The 23546-nt window shown below is 42.5% G+C and overlaps 1 protein-coding gene across 4 annotated transcripts in view; it reads left to right on the top strand.

Moving 5' to 3' along the window:
* The window catches only part of cacna2d4 (calcium voltage-gated channel auxiliary subunit alpha2delta 4), a 228961-nt gene that overhangs the window by 53587 nt on the left and 151828 nt on the right, over positions 1 to 23546 (top strand). For all 4 annotated transcript variants that reach the window (XR_010006905.1, XR_010006902.1, XR_010006904.1 and 1 more), the window contains 7 exons: positions 971 to 1045; positions 9357 to 9443; positions 10566 to 10637; positions 19701 to 19762; positions 20876 to 20943; positions 22480 to 22525; positions 23187 to 23284. Coding sequence is in view for 1 of the 4 variants with exons in the window: in XM_008110464.3 (XP_008108671.1) it covers positions 971 to 1045; positions 9357 to 9443; positions 10566 to 10637; positions 19701 to 19762; positions 20876 to 20943; positions 22480 to 22525; positions 23187 to 23284 (508 nt within the window). In the remaining 3 variants the exon portion in view is untranslated. The remainder of the gene's footprint in view (positions 1 to 970; positions 1046 to 9356; positions 9444 to 10565; positions 10638 to 19700; positions 19763 to 20875; positions 20944 to 22479; positions 22526 to 23186; positions 23285 to 23546) is intronic.

Raw genomic sequence — 23546 nt, 5'->3', positions numbered from 1 at the left:
TTTTATATATATATAGATATAGATGGCATAACAAAATGGTTCCTTATATAAAATGGCAAAATTGAAGTAAGCTTTTTGGAATTTTTTTTGTGGGAAGAATATTTTCACACCATTAATAGTGGAATCCATGGGTACATAGAGCTGACTGTAGTTTGTTTGTGCTGCTTTTTAATGTTATAAATTGATTAATTCATCTAAAATGCTTGGATGGTGATGTGCATTAATATTTCACCTGTGACCAATCTGCCCCATGGGATTTATATTTAGGGGCTGGAACCCTGTTGATGCTCTGAGCTTTTTCATTATTGTGTAACCATGGAAAGAAATGCAGATCAATGCTGTTTGCTCCTAATAGTTTAATACTCAGATGCCTTACTTCCTCCATGACAGCAGCCCCTATGGCTCTGATCCTCATGCCCCTACAGCAGTTACATCTGCAAAGTGCACCATAGTGGCTAAGAAATTAAATTACAAAGCAGGAAGTTCCTAATTCAATTTCACCGCTTCCATGAAAATGGAAAGAACAAGGATTAATACAGGAAATACTGGCCATATACTCCTGATTCTATTTAGACACCATACAATATTCCTATGCTAAACTTCTGAGTGTAAACTGTCCTTGCCTCCCGAGATAGAATTAACATACTATAAGGATACGAAGAGTTCTGTGTAATTTTACATCTGCAAGTGGTTTGATGCAAAATTATTGTAAACATAGATAATTCCCAGTTGCATGCACTGATTTCTTATAAGCTTTATAAATATGTTGATTTCAGTAATGACGGAACTGCAATATTTTGCTTATTGGGATAAAAATCTAACTGAAACCTATTGCTGGTGTCTGTGTTTTGTAGATAGGGATGATGTCATAAACACTAGTAAATAGGTATCTATTTTTGAGGAATTTGTATCATTTTTTCTCTAATGTAAGGAACACAAACATACTTAATTCAATGCATTATATTTAAAGCTGGGAGTCCATGGATATGCCTTTCTAAATACCAACAATGGCTACATTCTGTCTCATCCAGACCTCCGACCACTGGTAAGTGACACAGAGAGGTCTTTTTTCTTTCATAGGATACACTGGTATCCTTCCACCTCATTAATGTACACACAATAATTGTGTATATCGATGTTGTGATATTTGAAGTGGAACCAACATATTACCTTTGGTCTTATTGGATCCCACTATCTGGGATGGGAAGTTTATGTATCTGGACTTGTGTGTTTCTGTTGTTTTCTGATCAACAAGTAAATGCATTGGGAATGCAGACAGACAGACAGACAGACAGACAGAGAGCTAGCTACTGACCAAGCTCCTCTTTGCCATTGGAGGGTACTTCACTCCTTTGTAACACACACTTGGTTGTCCAAAGTATTTAAGGATTGCTCTGCCTGAGTCATTGATTTTAAGGTATGTTGACTTCACCACTGTAATATTGTCTACATACTTGCATTAATCTGTTGTTTTGTTGAATATACTCTATGCTCCTGAGCTCGTCTTACTAATTTGATTGTCTTGCCACATTTGTGCATTTTTCTCCACACAAATATACATATTAGCTGTCAGACCCTGAAGATGTTGTTTGGTTCTGAATAGGCTTCTGCAATCCGGGTAAACTGCAATCTGTTTCAGTGTCCTGGATTTCAGTGGGGAGTCCCGATCTGTTTTTCGGAAGCCTCCTGGATTCAGGAGGACAGATCCATTTTCAATCAGGGAAGCCAAAAATTTCATTTTCTATCCGGCCCATTATGGAGGGGGGGGCTTCCCAGGCTCCCCTTCCCATCATTTTAGGCATTGTTTCTCCTTATATCCTTTTGTCAGACCCCTGGCAGCAGGGCACCAAGAACCATACACGGAGGCCAATCTCTATCTAATATCTTTATTAAGGAAATGTATAAAAGCAATAAAAACAAGTGAAGAATATAGTTCAGAAGCAGACCTTTCAAATGAGGTCAAATATAGTCCAAAAATGTATTGTCCAATAAATGATATTAGAGTTCAAAGTTTTTATCCAATACCGAAACACACACTCTTGCCAAGCAATAGTGTGGGGAAATGTCTGAGTCTTAGGAGTCCAAGGTAGCTTGACAATAAGGCTGGAAACAAGGCTGGATACAAGGCTGGATACAAGGCTGGATACAAGACTGGATACAAGGCAAACAGTGAATCTTAGAACAAGGTCCGTGGTTAAAGCAAGGCGAGGCAAGTCTTGAATACTTAATCCGGGAAGCAAGGAACTGGGGTTACGAAGTCCACACACGATCTTACCCCTGAAGCTGCTCTGTTGACTCCGCAAAGATTCTCCCGCGTCAGGCACCTATATTGGGGTCTCGTTTTCCCGCCAACAACCTCTTTCCCTAGAGAACGGGAAGCGAAACCCAACTTTGTCCAGATGCAAGACTCCTTAGAATTTCCCAAGGGAAGCAGATCTAATCAGCCTGTTGTTTGGCAGCAATCCGTAAACTCCTGCGATTCTGTTCCCTGACTCCTCTGTCAGCACAGTAGGATTATTTTCTAGGGAACGGAGGCGAGGAATGTCCAAGGTCTGTTTTACTGAATTCTTGGGGACAAACATCAACATCCGGCAGGTGAAAGGACTCCGGCTCTTGTTGAACCGGCGAAAACCCCATGTTTTCGTCTTCATCTGCCACGATGGCACTAGGAGCAGGACTACAAGGCCCATGAGGCATCACACTATCCCCTCTCCCAAGGCCCCCCTCATTCAGGGCCCCTCTCCGAGAGTCGCGGGGCCGCGGCTTGGAAGGGTAGGCCTGGTGGAAGCGGCGGACTAAGTCGGGGGCATGGACTGTGGAAGCATCTTCCCAGGAGCGTTCTTCTGGGCCAAAACCCACCCAGTCAATGAGATACTGAAGGTGGTGGCGGTGGAAGCAAGAATCCAAAATGTCCTGAACCTCGAATTCCTCCTCTCCATCCACTAAAACAGGGGCGGGGGGTGGCTGGCTCGCGTCGGGGCGTACACCATCCGCCGGAAGGAGCAGGGAACGATGGAACACCGGATGAATGCGCATGGAGCGCGGAAGTTGGAGTTTGAAAGTCACGGGGTTAAGTTGCGCCACCACTGGGTAGGGTCCAATGAAACGGGCATCTAACTTCCGGCAGGGACGGTGGGAGGGCAAAAACCGAGTGGACAACAGAACCCGATCTCCTACCTTGATCTCGGGGCCATCTTGGTGAAAAGGTCCACCACTACTAGAATCGTGGTGAATCCAAGGGATGGTGGTAGATCAGTGATAAAATCCGCGGAAATTATCTCCCATGGGCGAGAAGGTGTGGGAAGGGGATGCAGTAACCCTGGCGGTTTCTCCCTTCGGGTCTTGGAACGCTGGCATACACGACAGGTGTTGACATAATTTTCCACATCCTTGCGAATCTTGGGCCACCAGAAATCTCGCAAGATCAAGTGCATGGTTTTGAATAGCCCAAAATGCCCGGCAGGCTTGCTGTCATGGCACAAACGAAGTGCCTTTTCTCTGTCGGGGCCTGGAGAGATGTAAACATGGTTTCTGTAGCATAGTAGTCCGTTCTTAAGTGAGAAAGGGAAACGTAGTCCTTGGTGGATCTGTTCTTGGGCCCAGGCGTCTGTCTGTTGGCTGGCCCTAATCTCCTGAGTGAGAAGGGAATCTGTGGTTGGGGATTTTGGGTTAGGAGGAGCTGGCTCAATTGAAGTGGATTTGGTATTTCCCACTGTGAGCGTGGCAACGTTCTCGGGTTGCAGCAATCGCGTTTCTGAGGTGTCTCTGCGCCCTGCTGCATACTCCAGTTTTCGTGATAGGGCATCTGCTTGCTTGGTCTGAGCGGGAGTCACATAGTGGATCCGGAAGTCAAAACGTTCAAAGAACAAAGCCCAGCGTTGTTGCCTTTGGTTTAACTTTCGTGCGGTCCTTAGGTGCTCCAAATTCCGATGGTCTGTATGAACTTCAATGGGGAATTTGGCCCCTTCTAACCAATGTCTCCAATTTTCAAAGGCTGCCTTTATGGCTAAGAGCTCCTTCTCCCAAATGGTATAGTTTCTTTCCGGAGCTGTTAGTTGGCGTGAGTAATAGGCACATGGATGGAGATGTTCTCCCACTGGTTGCATCAGTACAGCCCCTACTGCCACATTGGAGGCATCTGCCTGAACAACAAAAGGGGTTTTTGGATCAGGGTGCTGTAGAATTGGCTGGGTCGTGAATAATCGCTTTAGCTGCTGGAAACCCTTTTCAGCTTGTTCTGTCCAGCGGAAGGGCTGCTTTCCTCGGATGCAGCTGGTGATTGGGTCAGACCGGCAAGCGAAATCTGGGATGAATTTGCGGTAGTAGTTTGCGAACCCCAAGAAGCGCTGCACTTCCTTTTTGTTAGTTGGCGCCCGCCATTCCAACACGGCCGAAACTTTTGCCGGGTCCATGGATAGCCCTAGTGGCGAGACGCGGTATCCCAGGAAGTCTACTTCTTGCAAATCAAAGGCGCATTTTTCTAACTTGACGTATAGTCCATGATCCCGCAATCGTTGTAGCACCATTCTGACGTGCTGATCGTGTTCTGTTTGTGATTTCGAGAACACCAAAAAGTCGTCTAAGTATATAATCAAAAAACGGTCTAGGTAGTCCTGGAAAATATCATTGACAAAATGCTGGAATGTTGCGGGGGCTCCACATAATCCAAAATTCATGACTAGTGTTTCAAATAATCCGAATTTGGTCTGGAAGGCGGTTTTCCATTCGTCCCCTTCTCTAATGCGAACCAAATTGTAAGCCCCGTGAAGATCCAGTTTGGTGTAAACCTTGGCCCCCCAGAGTCGGTCCAGTAGGTCCGAGATCAGTGGCAATGGGTAGCGGTTCCGCTTCGTGATGTTGTTCAGTGCTCGATAGTCCATGACCAAGCGTAGGTCCCCTGATTTCTTTTTCACAAACATCACCGGGGAAGCGGCTGGGGATTGAGAGGGTCTGATAAACCCCTTGCGGAGGTTTGTCTCTATAAACTCCCTGAGAGCTTCCTGCTCTGGTTCAGTCAGGGAGTAGAGGTGTCCCCGCGGAATTGGGGCCCCCTCCTCCAGATCAATGGCACAGTCATAGGGTCTATGTGGGGGTAGTTTCTCGGCTTCTTTTTCATTGAAAACATCCCAAAAATCCGAATATTTCTTGGGCAGGGTGATGATGGGTTCTGTGTCTGTGGCATGGCAGACCTTGGCTACTAGGCAATGGTTTTGGCAATACTTTGAAGCGAACTGTAGTTCCCTGTTGGTCCAGGAGATGTTTGGGTCATGGAGTGTCAACCATGGGATACCCAAGATCACGGGGAAATGAGGAACCTCAGTAACGAAGAAGGAGATTTCTTCCATGTGTTCTCTTATCCACATTCTGGTGGGCTCGGTCCATTGGCTTACTGGACCTGTCTTCAGGGGTCGGCCGTCTATGCCTTGCACCACCCGGGCGTTCTTGAAATCATGATATTGTAGTCCCAGAGAGTTAGCATAGTCTCTATTGATGAAATTGTTTGTTGCCCCTGAGTCTATCATGGCATGGATCATGACGGGTCCCTTTTTTACTGACCACAGTGTGACCACCAGGAGAAATAGGACCCCCGTTTGCGGCTCTTGAGTGGAGTTTTTGACCGGGTTGGCGAGCCCTTCTACACCCGGTCGCTGGCTTCCCCCGCCGGCTTTGTTCCAGCCGCCTCGGCAGCCTCCGCTTCCACGGAGGATGCCGCTGCCAGATGGGCGGGGGGCTTCTTCTTGGCTGGGCACTCCCTGGCGAAGTGGCCCCCATTCCCACAGTACCAGCACAGATTCAAGCGTTGGCGGCGGGCCTTTTCTGCAACATCCAGCCTGGGGCGCACATTGCCCAGTTGCATCGGCTCCTCCTCGCTTCCCATGGGGTTAGTGGCTGGCTGTGGGGGTCTCCATACCGGACGAGGCTGGACACTGGCAGAAGAGGGGGGTTTTACTCCGGCTCTTCCACTCTGGCCTTGGAGCCACTGTTTCTTGTTGGCGAGCAGGACTTCAGCCCGTAAACAATGGGCGATGAGTCTTTCAAGAGTCCCAGGGGGATCCACCTTAGAGATTTCTTCCTGCATCTCAAGTTTAAGACCCTCGCGAAATTGTCCTCTGAGGGCTATGTCGTTCCAGCCGGTGTTTTGAGCCAACACCCGGAACTCGGCTATGTACCGGGACAGCGGTCTGTCCCCTTGGAAGAGGCGTCGGAGTTTGTGGCCGGCCGCCTCTTCATCATCCTCGATTCCCCAGGTGTTTCGAAGATGGACCAGGAATTGCTGTGTGGTGTTTAAGTGCGTGGAACCCGCATCGTACAGCGCCGTCGCCCATGTGGCTGCAGGTCCATCTAGGAGACTGTAAATCCACGCCACCTTGACATCTTCTTGGGGAAACTCGGTGTGGCGGGCTTCTAGGTATGCCATGCACTGGCGACAGAAAACATGAACCTTGGAGGCTTCTCCAGAGAACTTGGTTGGTAGTGCTAGGGCGGGGAGCCGGACTCTGCGATCCTTCAAGCCCCGGATTTCTCCCTCTTGCTCTCGGAGCCTGTCCCGGATCCGGTTGAATTCATCTTGGGAAATGGTGTAGCTGGGTGGTGGCTGGGCTGGGCCGCCCGCTCCGGCTCCTGGTGTAACAGACATATTGGCCTTAGGTTGCTTGGTGCTTTGGGTGGCAGAGTCAAACTGTCAGACCCCTGGCAGCAGGGCACCAAGAACCATACACGGAGGCCAATCTCTATCTAATATCTTTATTAAGGAAATGTATAAAAGCAATAAAAACAAGTGAAAAATATAGTTCAGAAGCAGACCTTTCAAATGAGGTCAAATATAGTCCAAAATGTATTGTCCAATAAATGATATTAGAGTTCAAAGTTTTTATCCAATACCGAAACACACACTCTTGCCAAGCAATAGTGTGGGGAAATGTCTGAGTCTTAGGAGTCCAAGGTAGCTTGACAACAAGGCTGGAAACAAGGCTGGATACAAGGCTGGATACAAGGCTGGATACAAGGCAAACAGTGAATCTTAGAACAAGGTCCGTGGTTAAAGCAAGGCGAGGCAAGTCTTGAATACTTAATCCGGGAAGCAAGGAACTGGGGTTACGAAGTCCACACACGATCTTACTTCTGAAGCTGCTCTGTTGACTCCGCAAAGATTCTCCCGCGTCAGGCACCTATATTGGGGTCTCGTTTTCCCGCCAACAACCTCTTTCCCTAGAGAACGGGAAGCGAAACCCAACTTTGTCCAGATGCAAGACTCCTTAGAATTTCCCAAGGGAAGCAGGTCTAATCAGCCTGTTGTTTGGCAGCAATCCGTAAACTCCTGCGATTCTGTTCCCTGACTCCTCTGTCAGCACAGTAGGATTATTTTCTAGGGAACGGAGGCGAGGAATGTCCAAGGTCTGTTTTACTGAATTCTTGGGGACAAACATCAACATCCGGCAGGTGAAAGGACTCCGGCTCTTGTTGAACCGGCGAAAACCCCATGTTTTCGTCTTCATCTGCCACGATGGCACTAGGAGCAGGACTACAAGGCCCATGAGGCATCACACCTTTGTTAAGACATTAATGTTTGGTTTAATGCTACTTTAGAGGAGACAGGCATGCATGGCTCTCCCTCCCTCCCTGCACAACATGCTTCCCAGGCATTATAAGGAGGCTTGAATCCCCACTTCCCAGGGCAGGGAAGGAAGAGCGAACTATCCTCTGCTGGGCTTCCTTAAATAAGTCCCCTTTTCTCTTCATTTGCAAGCCCTGGAGTAGTGCCTCCCCCCCCCCCTTGCACTTTTCCTTCTAGTGACTGCCTCCCTCCTGCACTCCACTTACAATGGTTTTCAACAGCCACTGTTCTGTTCCGACTGAAAAAAACATGAAAAAAACCCATTACCGTCAATCAAACAAGCCGGACCAGCTGGATTGGCCGAAGGAAATGGCTAAAAACAAATCCGGGCCCAAACCTAATTCTGAATGAAATTTAGATTTCTTTTTGATTTTCTTGTGGCTTACATTTTTATTTATGTCCATGTCATTCCCCTAGTTCGGAACACAAAGTGACTTAAAAATGTACCATTATAGCAAAGCTAAAAGTATAATTAAATTACACAGTCCAAAAAAATTGGTGTCTTGGTTTTTAAGCCTGTTCCTGGGCTTATCTGAGGTGCTGATTAAGAAAATTGCATTGGATATACTGCATCATCATCATCATCATCATCATCACATTATACAATGCCTTTTTCTTGTGGTCTTCCAGTGGTTGCTGAAACAAAAACAAGTCTTTACCTGTCTGTGGAAAGATAGCAAAAGTAGTGCCAGTCTAACCTCTTTGGGAAGGGAACCCAGAAGTTATGGGCAGGCACCAGAAAGACCCTCTCCCTTATTCCTACCAGATGTATTTGTGAGAGTGGGTCAGAGAAAAGGATAGAGAGAAGAGCCTCCCTGCCAGATCTCAAAACACGGGCAGGTTCATGTGAGAGAATACAATTCTTCAAATTGTAATTGTATGTTTGAGTTGATTTTTTAATGAAAGGGTGAGATAAAATAAATGGAATATAACAAATGCAGAGTCAGAGAATTAAATTATAAATAAGTGCCAGTCTGGTGAAATTGCTAGTTTGATTGGAGTGCTAAAATCTGTATTGGGTCCAGTGCAGCAAGATAATGTCCTCAACATTGTTCCCAGTTTCAGGGACACTGTACCACGGTGACCTTCGCTTTTGGACTTGAGTGTTTTGCTGGGAGAATAATTGATTTTCACAAATTACAATAGCTCCACAAAATGACTTGCATTGGTTGAGAGAAAAGCTCTTATCGCCCATCGCTAGTAATATGTGCAGCACAGCTATTCGGTTGTTCCTCCACATAACCTTTAAAAGTTCAGTGGCTGCAATATATGCGGCAGGAGGAGTGCAGCTCAATCCTTATGTGAGGTGTTTGTTGAATATTTAATGTAAGAATGGGCAACTATCCAACACTGAAAAGAACTTTGTTTTTGTCATCTTTAATTACTCAAAATGCTTCCTTCTATGGAATGTGAAGGCAATTTTGAATGCTTTTATATTTATTGTTATTTATTCTTATGCTGTCTTTTTCCAGTTTAGGACTGAAGAGGTCTACAGCAGTCAAAACAAGCATGGGTTAAACATTAAAAACATACAAAAGCTGAAAAATCTGTGTCCAAAAATAATAGTGTTTGGAAAGTACTTAGGCTACTCATTTCTTCTAGCCAAGTAGACAATAGTTGACATTAGATTTGTGGTCAACTATTGCCTAGTTAGATAGGATATATGAGTAGGATCTTTGTACAGTATTTTAAAGGAGAATGTCTGTTTAATGTATTTTTCTGCTTCTTTTCTGAACTTCAGTATAAAGAAGGGAAGAAGCTAAAGCCCAAACCAAACTACAACAGTGTTGACCTTTCTGAGGTGGAATGGGAAGATGTGGATGAAATTGTAAGTGTCTAAAGTGGAGTAGCAGAGTACATACACCCCTTTTTGACAAAAAACATAATGGGAATAGGGCCATATCTCAAGCTTTGGTAAGAACAGTTCCAATTAATTCTCTGGTATCCCATCTTTTCAGCTGTTTTAAAAACTGTCCCAGTTTCTCCCTCCCGCTCCTCCCACTTTTGTCCTTTATCCTCAGTTTACTCCAATTGCTGCAACTTAAGTTCAGAGTGTAAAAGGAGTTTTCACTCAGTTCACTCAGCAGGACGAAGAGTAGAGGAGGAGGCAGACCCATCCTTCCCTGGACATGGCCCACATGCCTCCTGCTGAGGCTTTGTGATTTATGTTGATGCCCAGACTTCTCTTCCAGATGCTAATTTGCCATAACTGAATTCTTTTAAAAGTTACACTACAATAGCCTACTGCTTAGATCAGTAGTTCTCAACCTGTGGGTCCCCAGGTGTTTTGGCCTACAACTCCCAGAAATCCCAGCCAGTTTACCAGCTGTTAGGAATTTTGGTAGTTGAAGGCCAAAACATCTGGGGACCCATGGGTTGAGAACCATTGGCTTAGATGTTTCACAGACTTGGAGGAACACGTCTTTCTCAGGCATTCTGCTGTTTGGAAGTGACTCTTTCTGAGTTCAAACCTCTCCAGATAAGTTGCTTTTTCCAGCCTGCCAAACTGGTCTGTGGGGAATATTGTGGACATGGAACACATGGACATAAACACATGCTGTCTTGCCCATGAAAATTGTGCTCCACCAGCCTGCCAGACAACTGTTTTACAAGCTGGAGAGAGAGTAGTTTACATGAAGAGGTCAGCATATTGAGACTGGATGGCTAATAATTCCTCCTCATCATGAGGGTGCATTTGTGTTTGGGACAGACAGAAAGAAAGACATATGGACTAGATGCATATGGAGAATGTCTATGAAATGTGTATGAATTTGTGAAAAGCTGTGAAAGGCGACAGGTATCGCAATCCAGTCAACTACCAGCTTAGACTATGTCCACCATTAACTCTAACCACATCTATCAGCAAATCATAATTGCTTATATCTTAAATCTGCTAAGTGTTTCAGGACACTTGAAGACATTAATGGTGATGTTATATTCTCTTGGGCAGCTACGGACCGCAATGATCAATGGAGAAACAGGTTACCTCTCAATGGATGTAAAAGTGCCAGTAGATAAAGGAGTGAGTATTCATACCTTTGTATGTTGTCCTATCTGCCTTTGGATCCAGTCCACTTGTACAGAATAGAAACAAAATCCCATACAATTGAAAAATAGCAACAAATAATAAACTATATGTGTATTACATTTTAAAAACCCATAATTAATTTTTAAAACTTCTTATATACCTAGCAGAAATGAGTCAATGAGTACAGTACACCAAAATATCACAGCATTGTAAAAATTTATTGGGTTCTCTGCTTCTCTTAGACCAGATATATTTGGTTTAGTCTCTCTTGATGCAAGGTTAGTTGTAGTAGCAGGATTTTCTGGACAAAGAACCAGTAACAATTTCCCTCCAACTTTTGAAAAAAATATATAGTTACTTAGTCATTACTGTAGTTCTAAACAGAACACACAAGTTCTGGAAATTAATTTTAGGTGGTACACAGGGAGAGAATTTTGTAATGATAGCATACAGAATATGCTGGTATGAATTGTTGTTAACTACCCTTCAAACTGACTGTGATTTATGGCAATCTTATGAATGAGAGACCTGCAAATTACCATATCCTCAAAAACCCTGCTGTGGTCTTGCAGACTGTTGCTTCCCTGATTGAATCTATCAATCTGGAATGTGGCCTTCTCCTTTTCCTACTTCCCTACATTTTACCAAGGATTATCGTCCTTTCTAGTAATCTCTTTGCATGATATGGTCAAAGTGTGACCAAAGTATGACAAAGTCTTGTTTTAGTTACCTTGGCTTCTTGAGAGAGTTCAGTTCTGGTTTTTTGTCTTTTTAGCAGACCTCAGTATCTATTGTCAGAGTTTTGTAACTACAGTATGTATCATTTCAGAAGTGACAATAAGTGATTATAAGAATTGGGACAATTCCAGCCACAAGCACTAAGGACTCAACCATCTGATTATTATTAATTTACAGCCAGGGTGGAGTAGCTGAAGAGTAATAAAAGAAGCACAAGCTTCTCTATAGTTAGAGTGGAGTAAGTAGTTGTTTGAGTTTGAGCTACAGAGAGACTGGGATCACTAAAGATCAGAGAGAAGAGTTAAAAACTATGGTGAAGGTATGAACTCACTGGGAGTAAAAAGTATTTATAGAAGGAAGAGAAGAGAGTCAAACTCTGCTAAAACTTTTGTAAATACAGTATAAAGCTTTTCTACAAAAGATATAATTGGTGATCGTCTACTCCTTAATCGGAGGGGGTGCTTCAGCTGCAGAAGGTGGTTGGCTTGTTGCTGAGCAAAGAACCCCAACAATTGCTGCAACATATATATGAATAGCACTAAAATTTCCAATAATAAACTCTGATAGGTCTCCTTTGCCTGTACAAATCAACACTTCAAAGTCAAATAGGATTGCTAGGTCCTTCCCTGTTTTATTGAATGAAGGAACGAACAAACAAACTCTTCTGTATTGTAAGATGTCCTTTGAGAGTGTGTTTTATTATTTTTATTAGTAAGCTTGCCTTTTTAAAAAAAGATTTCTGTTCATCAAAACTGATTTTCAGTGACATGATTCCTATACCACCAACCAACCCATTTTTCTGTTGAACTGAAATAGTTGTTGCACCGTTCTTCTGCTGCAGTAGTTTAAGAATTATTCCTCATACTGTTCCCTAAACGCAGAGCAATGCTTCATCTCTAATTGCTGTGTGACATTTGTAGGCACCTAATTAGCTCTCCCATACCTACCATCCGGTCTCTGTCTCTGTCTGCAATACTATTCTTCAGGGTTCTCTCTCGTTATGAAATGTGTTTTAGATAATTTTTAAAAAATCTACTTTAAAAAGTGAACTCTCTTAGCTGGAGAAAGCCAGTTTTTGTTGAAAGCTGAAAAATGGTTCAAGGAGAGAAGTCAGTTTCCATTGTCTTACATAGACACTTTTTTATTTCTCCTACTACTATCTCTGCTGGTTATGAAAGCAATACATAAGATTGTAATGTCTGTTTAATCAGAGGTCAAGATTAGAAACATGTATACATACCACAATCAGCAACTCTCTTTTAACGCAGTGGTTCTCAACCTGTGGGTCCCCAGGTGTTTTGGCCTACCACTCCCAGAAATCACAGCCAGTTTACCAGATGTTAGGATTTCTGGGAGTTGAAGGCCAAAAACATCTGGGGACCCACAGGTTGAGAACCACTGTTTTAATGTGTCCACAGCTCTCTTAAAAAGGTCAACAATCTGAACTACCATATATATTCATGTATAAGTCTACCTCATGTATGAATCAAAGGCAGGTTTTGGGACCAAAATTATGGACTTTAAAGAAGGGAATGCAACCAGCTACCCCTAGCTCCACCCACCATTTACGCTCCCAGGTTTTCAAAAAGGCAAGGAGTGGGACCATGTCAGAAAGAATATAAGGAGTCAGTGCTTCTTTTAGGTCTCCTGAGATGGACTAAGCTTTTTTCCTTCACCATTACACTAAATTTTTATTAAAATTTCTAAACTTATATATAGTATATAGCAAGTATGGGCAAACTTTGTCTCTCCAGGTGTTTTGGACTTCAACTCTCACAATTCCTAACAGCCTCCTTCTTTAATAGTAAGCAAAATATTATGAAATGCATTACTGTTGTCTTCCTTGGCTTGCCATTATGAGTTACTCAGCAAAAAAATCAACATAAAAATAAATTATGGAGGAATTACTTTTCACTCTCTTAAAACAGAAATTTATTATTTTTGAGCATTAAAATAAAATCATGCTTAGTCCAAAATGCTTTTAGCAAATATAAAAATAATTAAGATGCAAAATTATTCATTCATCATTACTGGAATTTCTGTGCAACCTTTCAGGACAAGACGCCTTTACAAAATAGCTGGCATACAGGATTGATATACCATATCTGCTTTATGTTGATTATTGAAACATGCACTGCCCCCCCACCCCATGCACACTTTTAGTATTAGTTTTCTTCAGGCCCATTTTTCCTTTACAGCAACCCATTAAGAATTTTGTGTATCTTCAAGTTGCCTTAGGCCCCTTCCACACAGCTGAATAAAATCTGACATTTTCTGCTTTGAACTGGAACATATGGCAGTGTGGACTCAGATAACCCAGTTCAAAGCAGATATTGTGGAATTTTCTGTCTTGATATTCTGGGTTATATGGCTGTGTGGAAGGGCCCTTAGATTCATAGAGTTGGAAGGGGCCTCGTGGACCGTTGAGTCCAACATCCTGCTCAGTCCAGGATCTACAACTAAAGCAGATAGCTGTGGCAACCACATGGATTCCATAGGGCAGTGGTTCTCAACCTGTGGTTCTCAGGTGTTTTGGCCTACAACTCCCAGAAATCCCAGCCAGTTTACAAGCTATTAGGATTTCTGGGAGTTGAAGGTCAAAACATTTGGGGACCCACAGGTTGAGAACCACTGCCATAGGGTTTTCTTAGGGAAAGACTATTCACAAGTGCTTTTGACCATTCTTTCCTCTGAAATATAGCCCACAGCACCTGGAATTCAATGGCAATCAACCATTAAAATACTAACCAAGGTTGACCTTGTTTAACTTCTAACAGTAGGATCTGAATTGAGGTAAGACTGAATGAAATTGGTTAAGAGATTGTAATTTTTCCCAGAACAGAAATCCAAAGTTACAACTCCAGGTTTCAAGCATCTTAGTGAGAAGATAACCAAACCCAAGCCAGGGGTATTCTGCTTGATGTTCTGCTCATATCTGTGCCCTCCATCTAACATAATTTTAGAATATCTACAGAATAGCATTTTTCATAAAATCATAGAGTTGGAAGAGACCTTGTGGGCCATCCAGTCCAACCCCCTGCCACAAAGCAGAAAAATCGCATTCAAGGCACCCCCATCAGATAGCCATCCAGCCTCATAATGGAATTAGCCATCATGTCTCCTCTCTGCCTTCTAGGCTTGTCTGATCGATGGAAAAAAGTTTCAATTCTCGTTTCTAAAGTAGGGGGTACCGGCGCTTCGATATAGAAAGTATTTCCGAATTTTTCACCCAAAAATTTCGGATATTTCCAAAAATTCGTAATGATTCTTAATGTTTTTAAAATGGCGGACGTGCATGCGCAATCGCCAAAAAAAAAAAAGGAAACCGGGGGGACTTTTACAGGGCTCTCCCGCCCTCATTTCTTGAGCTATCCTCATCAAATTTGGTACAGTGGGAGATCACATTCAACACTCTTTGCTCAACAAATTGCAGAAAGCTTCCTGTCTCCTATGATTTTTGGTGAATTTTCATAACTTTTTATAATACACTATTTTTCAATATTTGAAGAGACCTGTTCCTGGTTTGAAAGTCTTATTTCCTGTTCAATTGGGTTTTTATTACTGTGAAAGTCCCTCTTCTACTTGTGTAGACTTTGGATTAGAAACGCAGCACACGCCAAGCAATGCCTTGACAGGATTGGCAATGTCCTTTGGAAACTATTTCTTCCAATGTACCCTTTTAGGTTTGAAAACAGTGTGTGTCTTTGTGATTGATGCAATAACACTCAGCCCGGGGCTTGGGATTACAAACGGAGCGTGAGGGAAGCAATGCCCTCGCAGGAACGCACACATCCTTTGGAAACTCTAACTTCCAATGTCCCCCCCTTTTAGGATTGCTAAGAAGGGCTGATCTAGTGATTGCTAAATTCAAAAAAAAAGGCAGAGGTCTTTAGAAATGGAGCGTCAGGAAAGCAATGCCTTGGCACCCACATCCTTTTAAAAATAAAAATTGCCTAAAGCCACAGCAAGGACTCTGCCAGATCCCACAAGCCCCAAGCCAATTTCCCCCCAACCCCCCCCACACACACAATATCCAGTCAGCAACAACAGCCAGCCCTTAACAGACCCAACTCCCAGAACACTTAGCCCTCTCTCCCCTCAATGCAGGCGGTTTGATTCCCAGCGCAGCGCGAACCACCCTCTCTGCTCGGTAAACCAGCCCCGAATGGCTTGCCTGGGTTGGGGAGGTTTTTTTTAATAGAAATCTTACACGTGGATGCGGAGGATGCTAGCCCCCACCTTTTCCAGCCATCGTGGAAGTCTCTGATTGGCCAGGGAGCGGCGGCCATTTTAGGCTGCGCTAGGCTCCCATTCAAGTTAGGTTGCAGAAACAATTTTTTTTAAAAAAATAGTTTTTAAAAATATTTAAAAAAATTTTTTGGAGGAAAAAGTTTAACGAAACATTAAGACACAATTAGAGAATGGGCCAACGATGGTTCGAATTACATTGCCAGTTGCGCCCAGGGACAACATTTCAATACTCAGTTCAAAAAGTGAGAATATTCCGAAACAATTCCGAAATAAGAATCATAACGAATTTTTGGACAACCCTACTGCCTTCTCTTCTGCAGGCCAAACATGCCCAGCTCTTTAAGCCGTTCCTCATAGGGCTTGTTCTCCAGATTTTCTCTTAATCATTTTAGTCGCCCTCCTCTGGACACATTCCAGCTTGTCAACATCTCCCTTAAATTGCAGCACCCAGAGCTGGACTCAGTATTCCAGGTGTGGTTTTGAGACTATGGTCAGAAACATGGGACAGCCCCGTTATGGTCCTGCCTTTCTACATTCCTCTGCCTACTCAAGCTTAGATTTTATTAAGAAAACTTACAAGAACATTGCAATCCAGCAGATGTTATGGGGATTTTTATTATACTCAGTTCTCGATAATTGAGCTATAGTAAAAATATATTATCTCTGCTGGCTGCTCCTGTGTCGCTTTCATGCTGTTTTAGAAGAGGGTTTCGGTATGTGTTTTTCTTGTTGTGGCTTTATTGGAATTTGTGAAATATATGCTGTGCGGCAGGGTAGAGATCCCAGAAGACATAAAATATTAATAGTGATCGAAATGCAATAAGCAGAATCAAATCGACTTGTGGCTGTAGGTGAGGCCAGGCCTCTCCAAATCGGCAGGGTGAAAATGGGGAAACCAGCCGAGTGTATGGGAGCGCACACACAGAGTTGTCCCTTGGGGGCTATTGCTGGCCCTCCTTGGCCAGTTAGTGAAGTTAGCCAAGATATTTTTGAAATGCTCAGCTGGCAGCCAGGTTACAAATCTGCCCTGCAGCAGCAAGCTGTCTTTGTGAAGCATGGCTGCTCTTGCCTCAAGTCCCCTTGATGCCTGCTGTCACAGTGCCAGATGGATTTCCAGAACGCTGCAGATTAGTGCTTTATGGACAGAAGGAAGGGTAGCAATAGGGTGAGGGGAAGGCAGCCTCATGTGACTGCAGCAGGAATGGGAACGAGCCACAAGGACAGACAGTCGTCCTGCTGTCTGCCACCTTCTCTTCTGTGTCTTCAGCCAACCCCACCTGTGTTCAATGTGGCCCAGCCGCTGAGTGAGAAGCTCTGCCTCAGCCAAGTTACTTGGGAGTGCAACATTGGAGGCATTAGAGCAGAGCCAAGGGATAGTTCACCCAGGCATAGTGCTGTCAGCTGGTTTTTCCTTTCTAAGCCTCCCTGAGAAGAGTGCTGCTAGTGAACTAGAGATTCTTTGGGGATAGTTTCTTATCACCACAGATATTCTTACAGGGAAAGATCTCTTCAGCGAGATGAGTAGCAAGTTAGTGAAGAGTCACCTATTCCATTTGGGTATATTTGATAGTGCAAAAATATCCTTGAATTTCTGGCACAGTATTGAGCCCCCCTCTCTCACCTGCTATTCCTTCCCTGCAGAACAAAAAAAAAATCACCTTGGAGAAAAGCGATGGATTGATAGATAGCAGAGAGCTTGCCTGTTGATGGTGAGGGACAAAAGAAGGTCTCCTTGGGCAAGAAATATCTCTTCCTGCAAGGACAAATGCATTTGCACTACAGTCTTCATAATCTGTAGTGGAATTGACTACATTGTTTCTACTTGGAAGAGAAGCTTGTTCAGGCCTCTTATGTTGTTGCTGTGGCTCTCCATGTCAACCTCCTCCTCTGCACTCCTCCTTTCCAAAGAGAGAGAGAGTTATTTCTCTTCTTTAGAAAGAGATTAGTAGGCAGGAAAGGGCTGACTTTGCATCCCTTGAGCCATAAAGATGAAAGCTTGGAAAAATCCCTCAAGGAATAATTGATTTTAACATCCAGTGTGGTCTCAAGTTTTGTCACCCACACATTTCTCAATTTTTCATTCTCATACTCCTTATAATATTATCCTAAATATCTGATCATTCACCATAGCTGTTCCTCTTGTTTATCTGCTATTGTGGCACAGAGAGTAGCCCAGATAGGAGACATCCATGATATGTATGATATCAGCTGCTTTGAAGGGCTGTAGACTATGTATCTGAGTGTTAAGGGAGACTATAAAAACTACAGAGTTCAAATTATATTCACTGAACTGCCTCCACATGTATTAATATTTCCCTCTGGGCTTTCAGATGGTGCCTTCCTGGTGCTGATTATTTGAAGCTGTTTCTATAAAGCAAAGGAAGATGACACATGGTGTTACTGTGATGTGTGGTGAAAAGACAGTGTTCCAAGTCACATTTTATCTTTCAAGCATTATAAAATACAGTAGAGTCTCACTTATCCAACACTCGCTTATCCAACGTTCTGGATTATCCAACGCATTTTTGTAGTCAATGTTTTCAATACATCGTGATATTTTGGTGCTAAATTAGTAAATACAGTAATTACTACATAGCATTATTGCGTATTGAACTACTTTTTCTGTCAAATTTGTTGTATAACATGATGTTTTGGTGCTTAATTTGTAAATTCATAACCTAATTTGATGTTTAATAGGCTTTTCCTTAATCCCTCCTTATTATCCAACATATTCGCTTATCCAACGTTCTGCCGGTCCATTTATGTTGGATAAGTGAGACTCTACTGTACATGGATTTTGAAAAACTGTGATATTTAGTGAAATAATCTGAAAAGTATCTGATGGACTTTAAAGGCAGACCCAAATAGTTGGGCAGCATATATTTTCAAAATATATAATACAAAAATGTACAAAAAAAATAGGAGCTGCAGTGGTGCAATGGGTTAAACCTTTGTGCTGACTGAACTGCTGACCTGAAGATTTGGTTGCTGACCTGAAAGTTTCTGGTTCGTATCCACGAGATGGGGTGAGCTCCTGTCTGTCAGCTCTAGCTTGCGGGGACCTGAGAGAAGCCTCCCAGCGAACACATGCAGGTGTCCCCTAGGCAACATCTCTGTAGACGGCCAATTCTTTCACACCAGAAGCAACTTGCAGTATGTTCTCAAGTAGCTTCTGACACTATAAAAAATGCTCAAAAAATGACTAAAAGGCACTATCCAAACAGGCATTTCCACTTTCTTTTCTCATACGAGTTTATTTTTGTGTGACATATTTGTGTATCATCTAGGAGCTACGTAAAGCACACAATGCTTTCATTAAGCGTGGTCCTTATCTTGCCCTTTGCAGCATACAATGGAGAAGGATAGGAGTCCATACCTTTTTGTGTCACTGCAGCTTTTTCCAAGGTCCTCTGCTATGGGGTAGATGACTGTGTCATGGTTTCCTCAAGTGCTGGCAACTCAGGATCATGCCTCCCCAGATGGATGACAGAAAGAAAAATCTACTTTCAGAATATAAAAGTGCTTAAGTTTTAAATACAGGCTTAGTAAATTAATTTCTTAAAACCTTTTGCAATTAATTGACTAAGGATGCAGATTTGGATAAATTTCCCTCATTCCTGCCTAGAACTAAATCTTCCCAAACTCAATAGGACTTACTTCTAAATAAACATGGAGAAGATGTTTATCTAGTAAGACTTCTTTAAACATGGAGGCTGTATCCGTATGATGGGATTAACTAATGTATGTGCCATGACTTCTAAATTCGGCTCCCATCTGGTATGGAAAAATGCAAACTCTCTACATGGATGTTCTGATATGAGCAGCCCACTTTTTAGATGTGCAAATATGCCCTTTGGAGGATGCCAGCTGTCCCTTGAGATCTACTACTCGGACATGATCAGCAATGTCATTTTAGAAACAACCCTCTTTTCTGCTCCTGACTGTACTACACACAGCTGCACTGCCTGTGTATCTGTAAAAGAATCTAGCCTTTCTCTTGATTTGCAATGTGGTGTTCCTTTTGGAAAGTCACTTATAGGATTTTTATTATTTTTCTGTTTTTCCCAGAGACGGGTTCTTTTCCTCACTAATGACTATTTCTATACGGATATCAGTGACACACCCTTTAGGTAAGTGAGCAGATCTTTTGGAGAAGAGGGCTATGGAATTATCTGTTAATTAAACTGAGATTGGCTTTGAGGTGTGGGCTTTGTTCAAGTGAAAAACACACATATATGTGAATCAACAAGGTAGTCATCGCCAACCAACCACTGCTCTTCTCTCTGTTATAATCATGGTGACTAAATAACACTATGAAAGTTTACCTTCCACTGATGCCTGCTTCACATATGAGAAATCTGTGCTTCTCCTTCCCAAGCAGAATCTGGGCAATAATGTGTGGGTTTTCCTGTCACATTTCTGTGAGTAGTAGGACTGCCAGTAGTGGAACCATGCACTTGCAAAAAGGGAAGAGTGACTGTTACTAGCACTGCCATGTGTTTCCATGGGGACAGATTTTGACCACTTTCCCCCAAGTCCTCATTTCTTCTGCTCAGTTGATGTGATGAATTTCTCTCCCTTCCTAGTATAACCTGTCCGCCTACTGAGGTGATAATCTTATTTATCTGGCATTCAGAGGGTTGGTAAATTATGCTCTGGGAGATGATGTCATTGTCCCTGCTGTGAAAAATAAAAGTGATTCTCTGTTTGTGCCACTCCATACTATACTCGTATTTATGTGTAGCCAGTAAAAGGGTTATTGGGCACATGGGACTGCAAATAGAAGCCAATATGCAACAGCTACATGGAAGAATAAAAGGCAATTTCAAATTATTCCTTTACTTTGGCATCTAGGAGATTATGACTATGAATCTAGGCATTAAAATCAGACTAGAATATACTAGGATCTTAGTTAAGATTTAACTTGGTGGAGGCCTTTTAAAAGATAACCGCAAATTCCCTCCATATAGTAGGGATTAATGTAAAGGCCATCTTGGGTAGAAAACCTGTGACTGGGCAAATTTGAGTTCCAGGATGTCTAAGTAAAAAAAACTCTTCCCAGATTGTGCTGAATAGCAATAAGGAGCCATCTGCATGTCATATGGGTTCTTGAATGAACACATGAGAAATACGCTTCAATTGTTAAATATGATGTAAATGTTTCTTACAACAATAGTTTCAACATGTCATGTAGGTCTTTGTAGGTCTACTTGCTATAATGTTTTTTTTTCTCCAAACCACAGTCTGGGTGTTGTTCTCTCACGAGGGCATGGTGAATACATCCTGCTCGGGAACACTTCAGTGGAAGAAGGTATGTTGAACTGACACAGCTTCATCAAGCAATGGTGTGAGAAAAAGGAGAGTGTTTCCTTGTTATAACACACCTAGGCTTTAATTATAATCTTGTTTGTTCTTTGCCACAATCTCCACAGCTTTCTTGAGTATCTATTTCCTTAGTTTAATTGGTAGCTTGACAGCAGAAACAGATCTACTAAATACCCGAAGCTTGATTCATATATACTTTGGAAAAGCTGTGTATGTTTAAGTGTGAGTAAAATGTAGACATGAATCTAAAACATGGGAGTTTTTAAGAGACATTTCCTGCATTTCTAAAATGGTATGTTCTTGACACCCAGCCAAATTTCTGGCCAAGATTGGTTAGGATAGTCTTGTACTGACAATTTATTTATTTATTTATTTATTTATTTATTTATTTATTTACAGTATTTATATTCCGCCCTTCTCACCCCGAAGGGGACTCAGGGCAGATCACAATGTACATATATGACAAACATTCAATGCCATTAGACAAACAACACACAGACAGACAGACAGACACAGAGACTATTTAACTTCCCATCTTCTGGTTTTGTGAGGGTATGCTCGATTCCGGCCACAGGAGGAGCTGCTGCTTCATCATCCACTGTGACAATGAGTCCTTTTTTTATGGAGTACTTCCTCATCTAGTGTTGTAAATCAGTTAAATTAGCCTCCCCGCATAAGCGGTCCCTAAATTTTCCTACTTGACAGATGCAACTGTTTTTCAGGTTGCTTAGGTAAACAACGAGCAGGGCTATTTTTTATTTTAATTGTCGGGTGCTCACTCCAATACGGGCTGGCCTCAAACTCATGACCTCTTGGTCATAGTGATTGATTGCAGCTGGCTCCTGACCAGCCTGCGCCACAGCCCAGCCCCAACAGTCCTCTTGCAAGTGATCTGTAGGAGCAATGCTTCTTAGACAGTTTGAACTTTGGCTTCTGAATTTTCTCTACAATTTAAATTTCTTTTCCAAGGCTTACAACAATAATCTGTTCCATTGGTGGATACCCTTATGCATAGCCTCACATGCAGACTTCTGGAATATGGTGTACCTCACTGGGGGAAAAGGGTGGGATACAATGATGATGATGATGATGATGATGATGATGATGATGATGATGATTAGACCAGCTATTTAGCTACTTCAAATAGTTTGTTAGCCATCAGAGAAGGGATAGAGTTGTACCTATCTGAAACCCAACAAAAGAGTTTTCATCAGGAAAAAATAGCACATTTTAAAAACGTTGTTCTTAAGGATTTTTTAAAAACTTTTTGTTCCTGATGAACACATGTGTGTGTTTTTAAAAGGTGTTTTCTCATATCTCATGCACTATTAGAATATACCTTCAGTCTGAACTTGAACCTATATTGACAGAAAATAGGAGATCTCATCTGCTATGCTCATTCCCCCCTCTCCAAATTCAACCCATCTCCAATCTCAGCATGAAACATGTGCAGCAATGAATAGCATCAACAAAAGGTGTGATGAAATGAGTATTTACAGTATCATTTGTCATTTGGCTTCAGGTTTGCATGATCTGCTGCAGCCAGACTTGTCCTTGGCAAATGAGTGGTAAGTGGAGAATCTTGAAATGAAGAAAAAGACCTATAGTTGCTGTTTGACTTTGGATGTTCTCCACTGAAAGTATAAAGAAAAAATATATGGAACATTATTCCAGTTAAAATTTAACCATATGCAAGAAAAGGAAAAATTGCATATCCCATTCAACAGTATCAATTCTACAAAATAATTGTATTGTGTTTTTAATTTTTGTAGAGCTTGCCCATTTTAGTTCCTAATACTTAAAAATCAGCAGATGGACTGAGTTTAGTGAATCCTTTAGGAAGTGTCAGTACTAGTTCTTATGCTTCTTTAATCTTATCCAAACTAAATAGATTTCAGCCTCTCTTCTTCGTGTACACACACATATACAAATACACACAAATACAAACTCAATTAGTGTAAGTGATAGTTCATTCTCAGACTTCCATTTTCATTCATGGAAGATGTTCTCAAGTTTCAGTTAGTTGAGTGTGAGTGATAAATCTTTCACGATGGGACTCTACAGATCTCAACCAGTGCAATTTACTTTGTTTCTGAAATGTACAGTGTTGTTGTTCCAGCTGAAGTTTATTTTGGTCCCAGGCATGTAAATCTGCCAGAATAGCTCATATTAGTGCAGAAAGGTAGCTCAAGGGAACTTCTAAATCATGTTTTTTCTTCTGCTTCCTAGGATTTATTGCATTACAGATATTGATCCAGATCACAGAAAACTGAGCCAATTGGAGGCTGTAATTCGTTTCCTTACAGGAGAAGAAGCTGACCTAGAATGTGAGTGCTGAAAAAAGTAGATATTGGCCTTTTTCCTGTGTTGTTGAAGGCTTTCGTGGTCGGGATCACATTGTTGTTGTGTGTTTTCTGGGCTGTGTGGCTATGTTCCAGAAGTATTCTCTCCTGACGTTTCGCCCACATCTATGGCAAGCATCCTCACAACCTCTGAGGATGCCTGCCATAGATGAGGGTAAAACGTCAGGAGAGAATACTTCTGGAACATGGCCATGCAGCCCGGAAAACACACAACAACCCGGCCTTT

The sequence above is a fragment of the Anolis carolinensis genome, chromosome 5 (assembly GCF_035594765.1).
Source record: "Anolis carolinensis isolate JA03-04 chromosome 5, rAnoCar3.1.pri, whole genome shotgun sequence".
NCBI classification, from domain to species: Eukaryota; Metazoa; Chordata; class Lepidosauria; order Squamata; family Dactyloidae; genus Anolis; species Anolis carolinensis.
The sequence above is the reverse complement of the archived record's forward strand: the minus strand, read 5'-3'. Positions and strand labels throughout refer to the sequence as shown.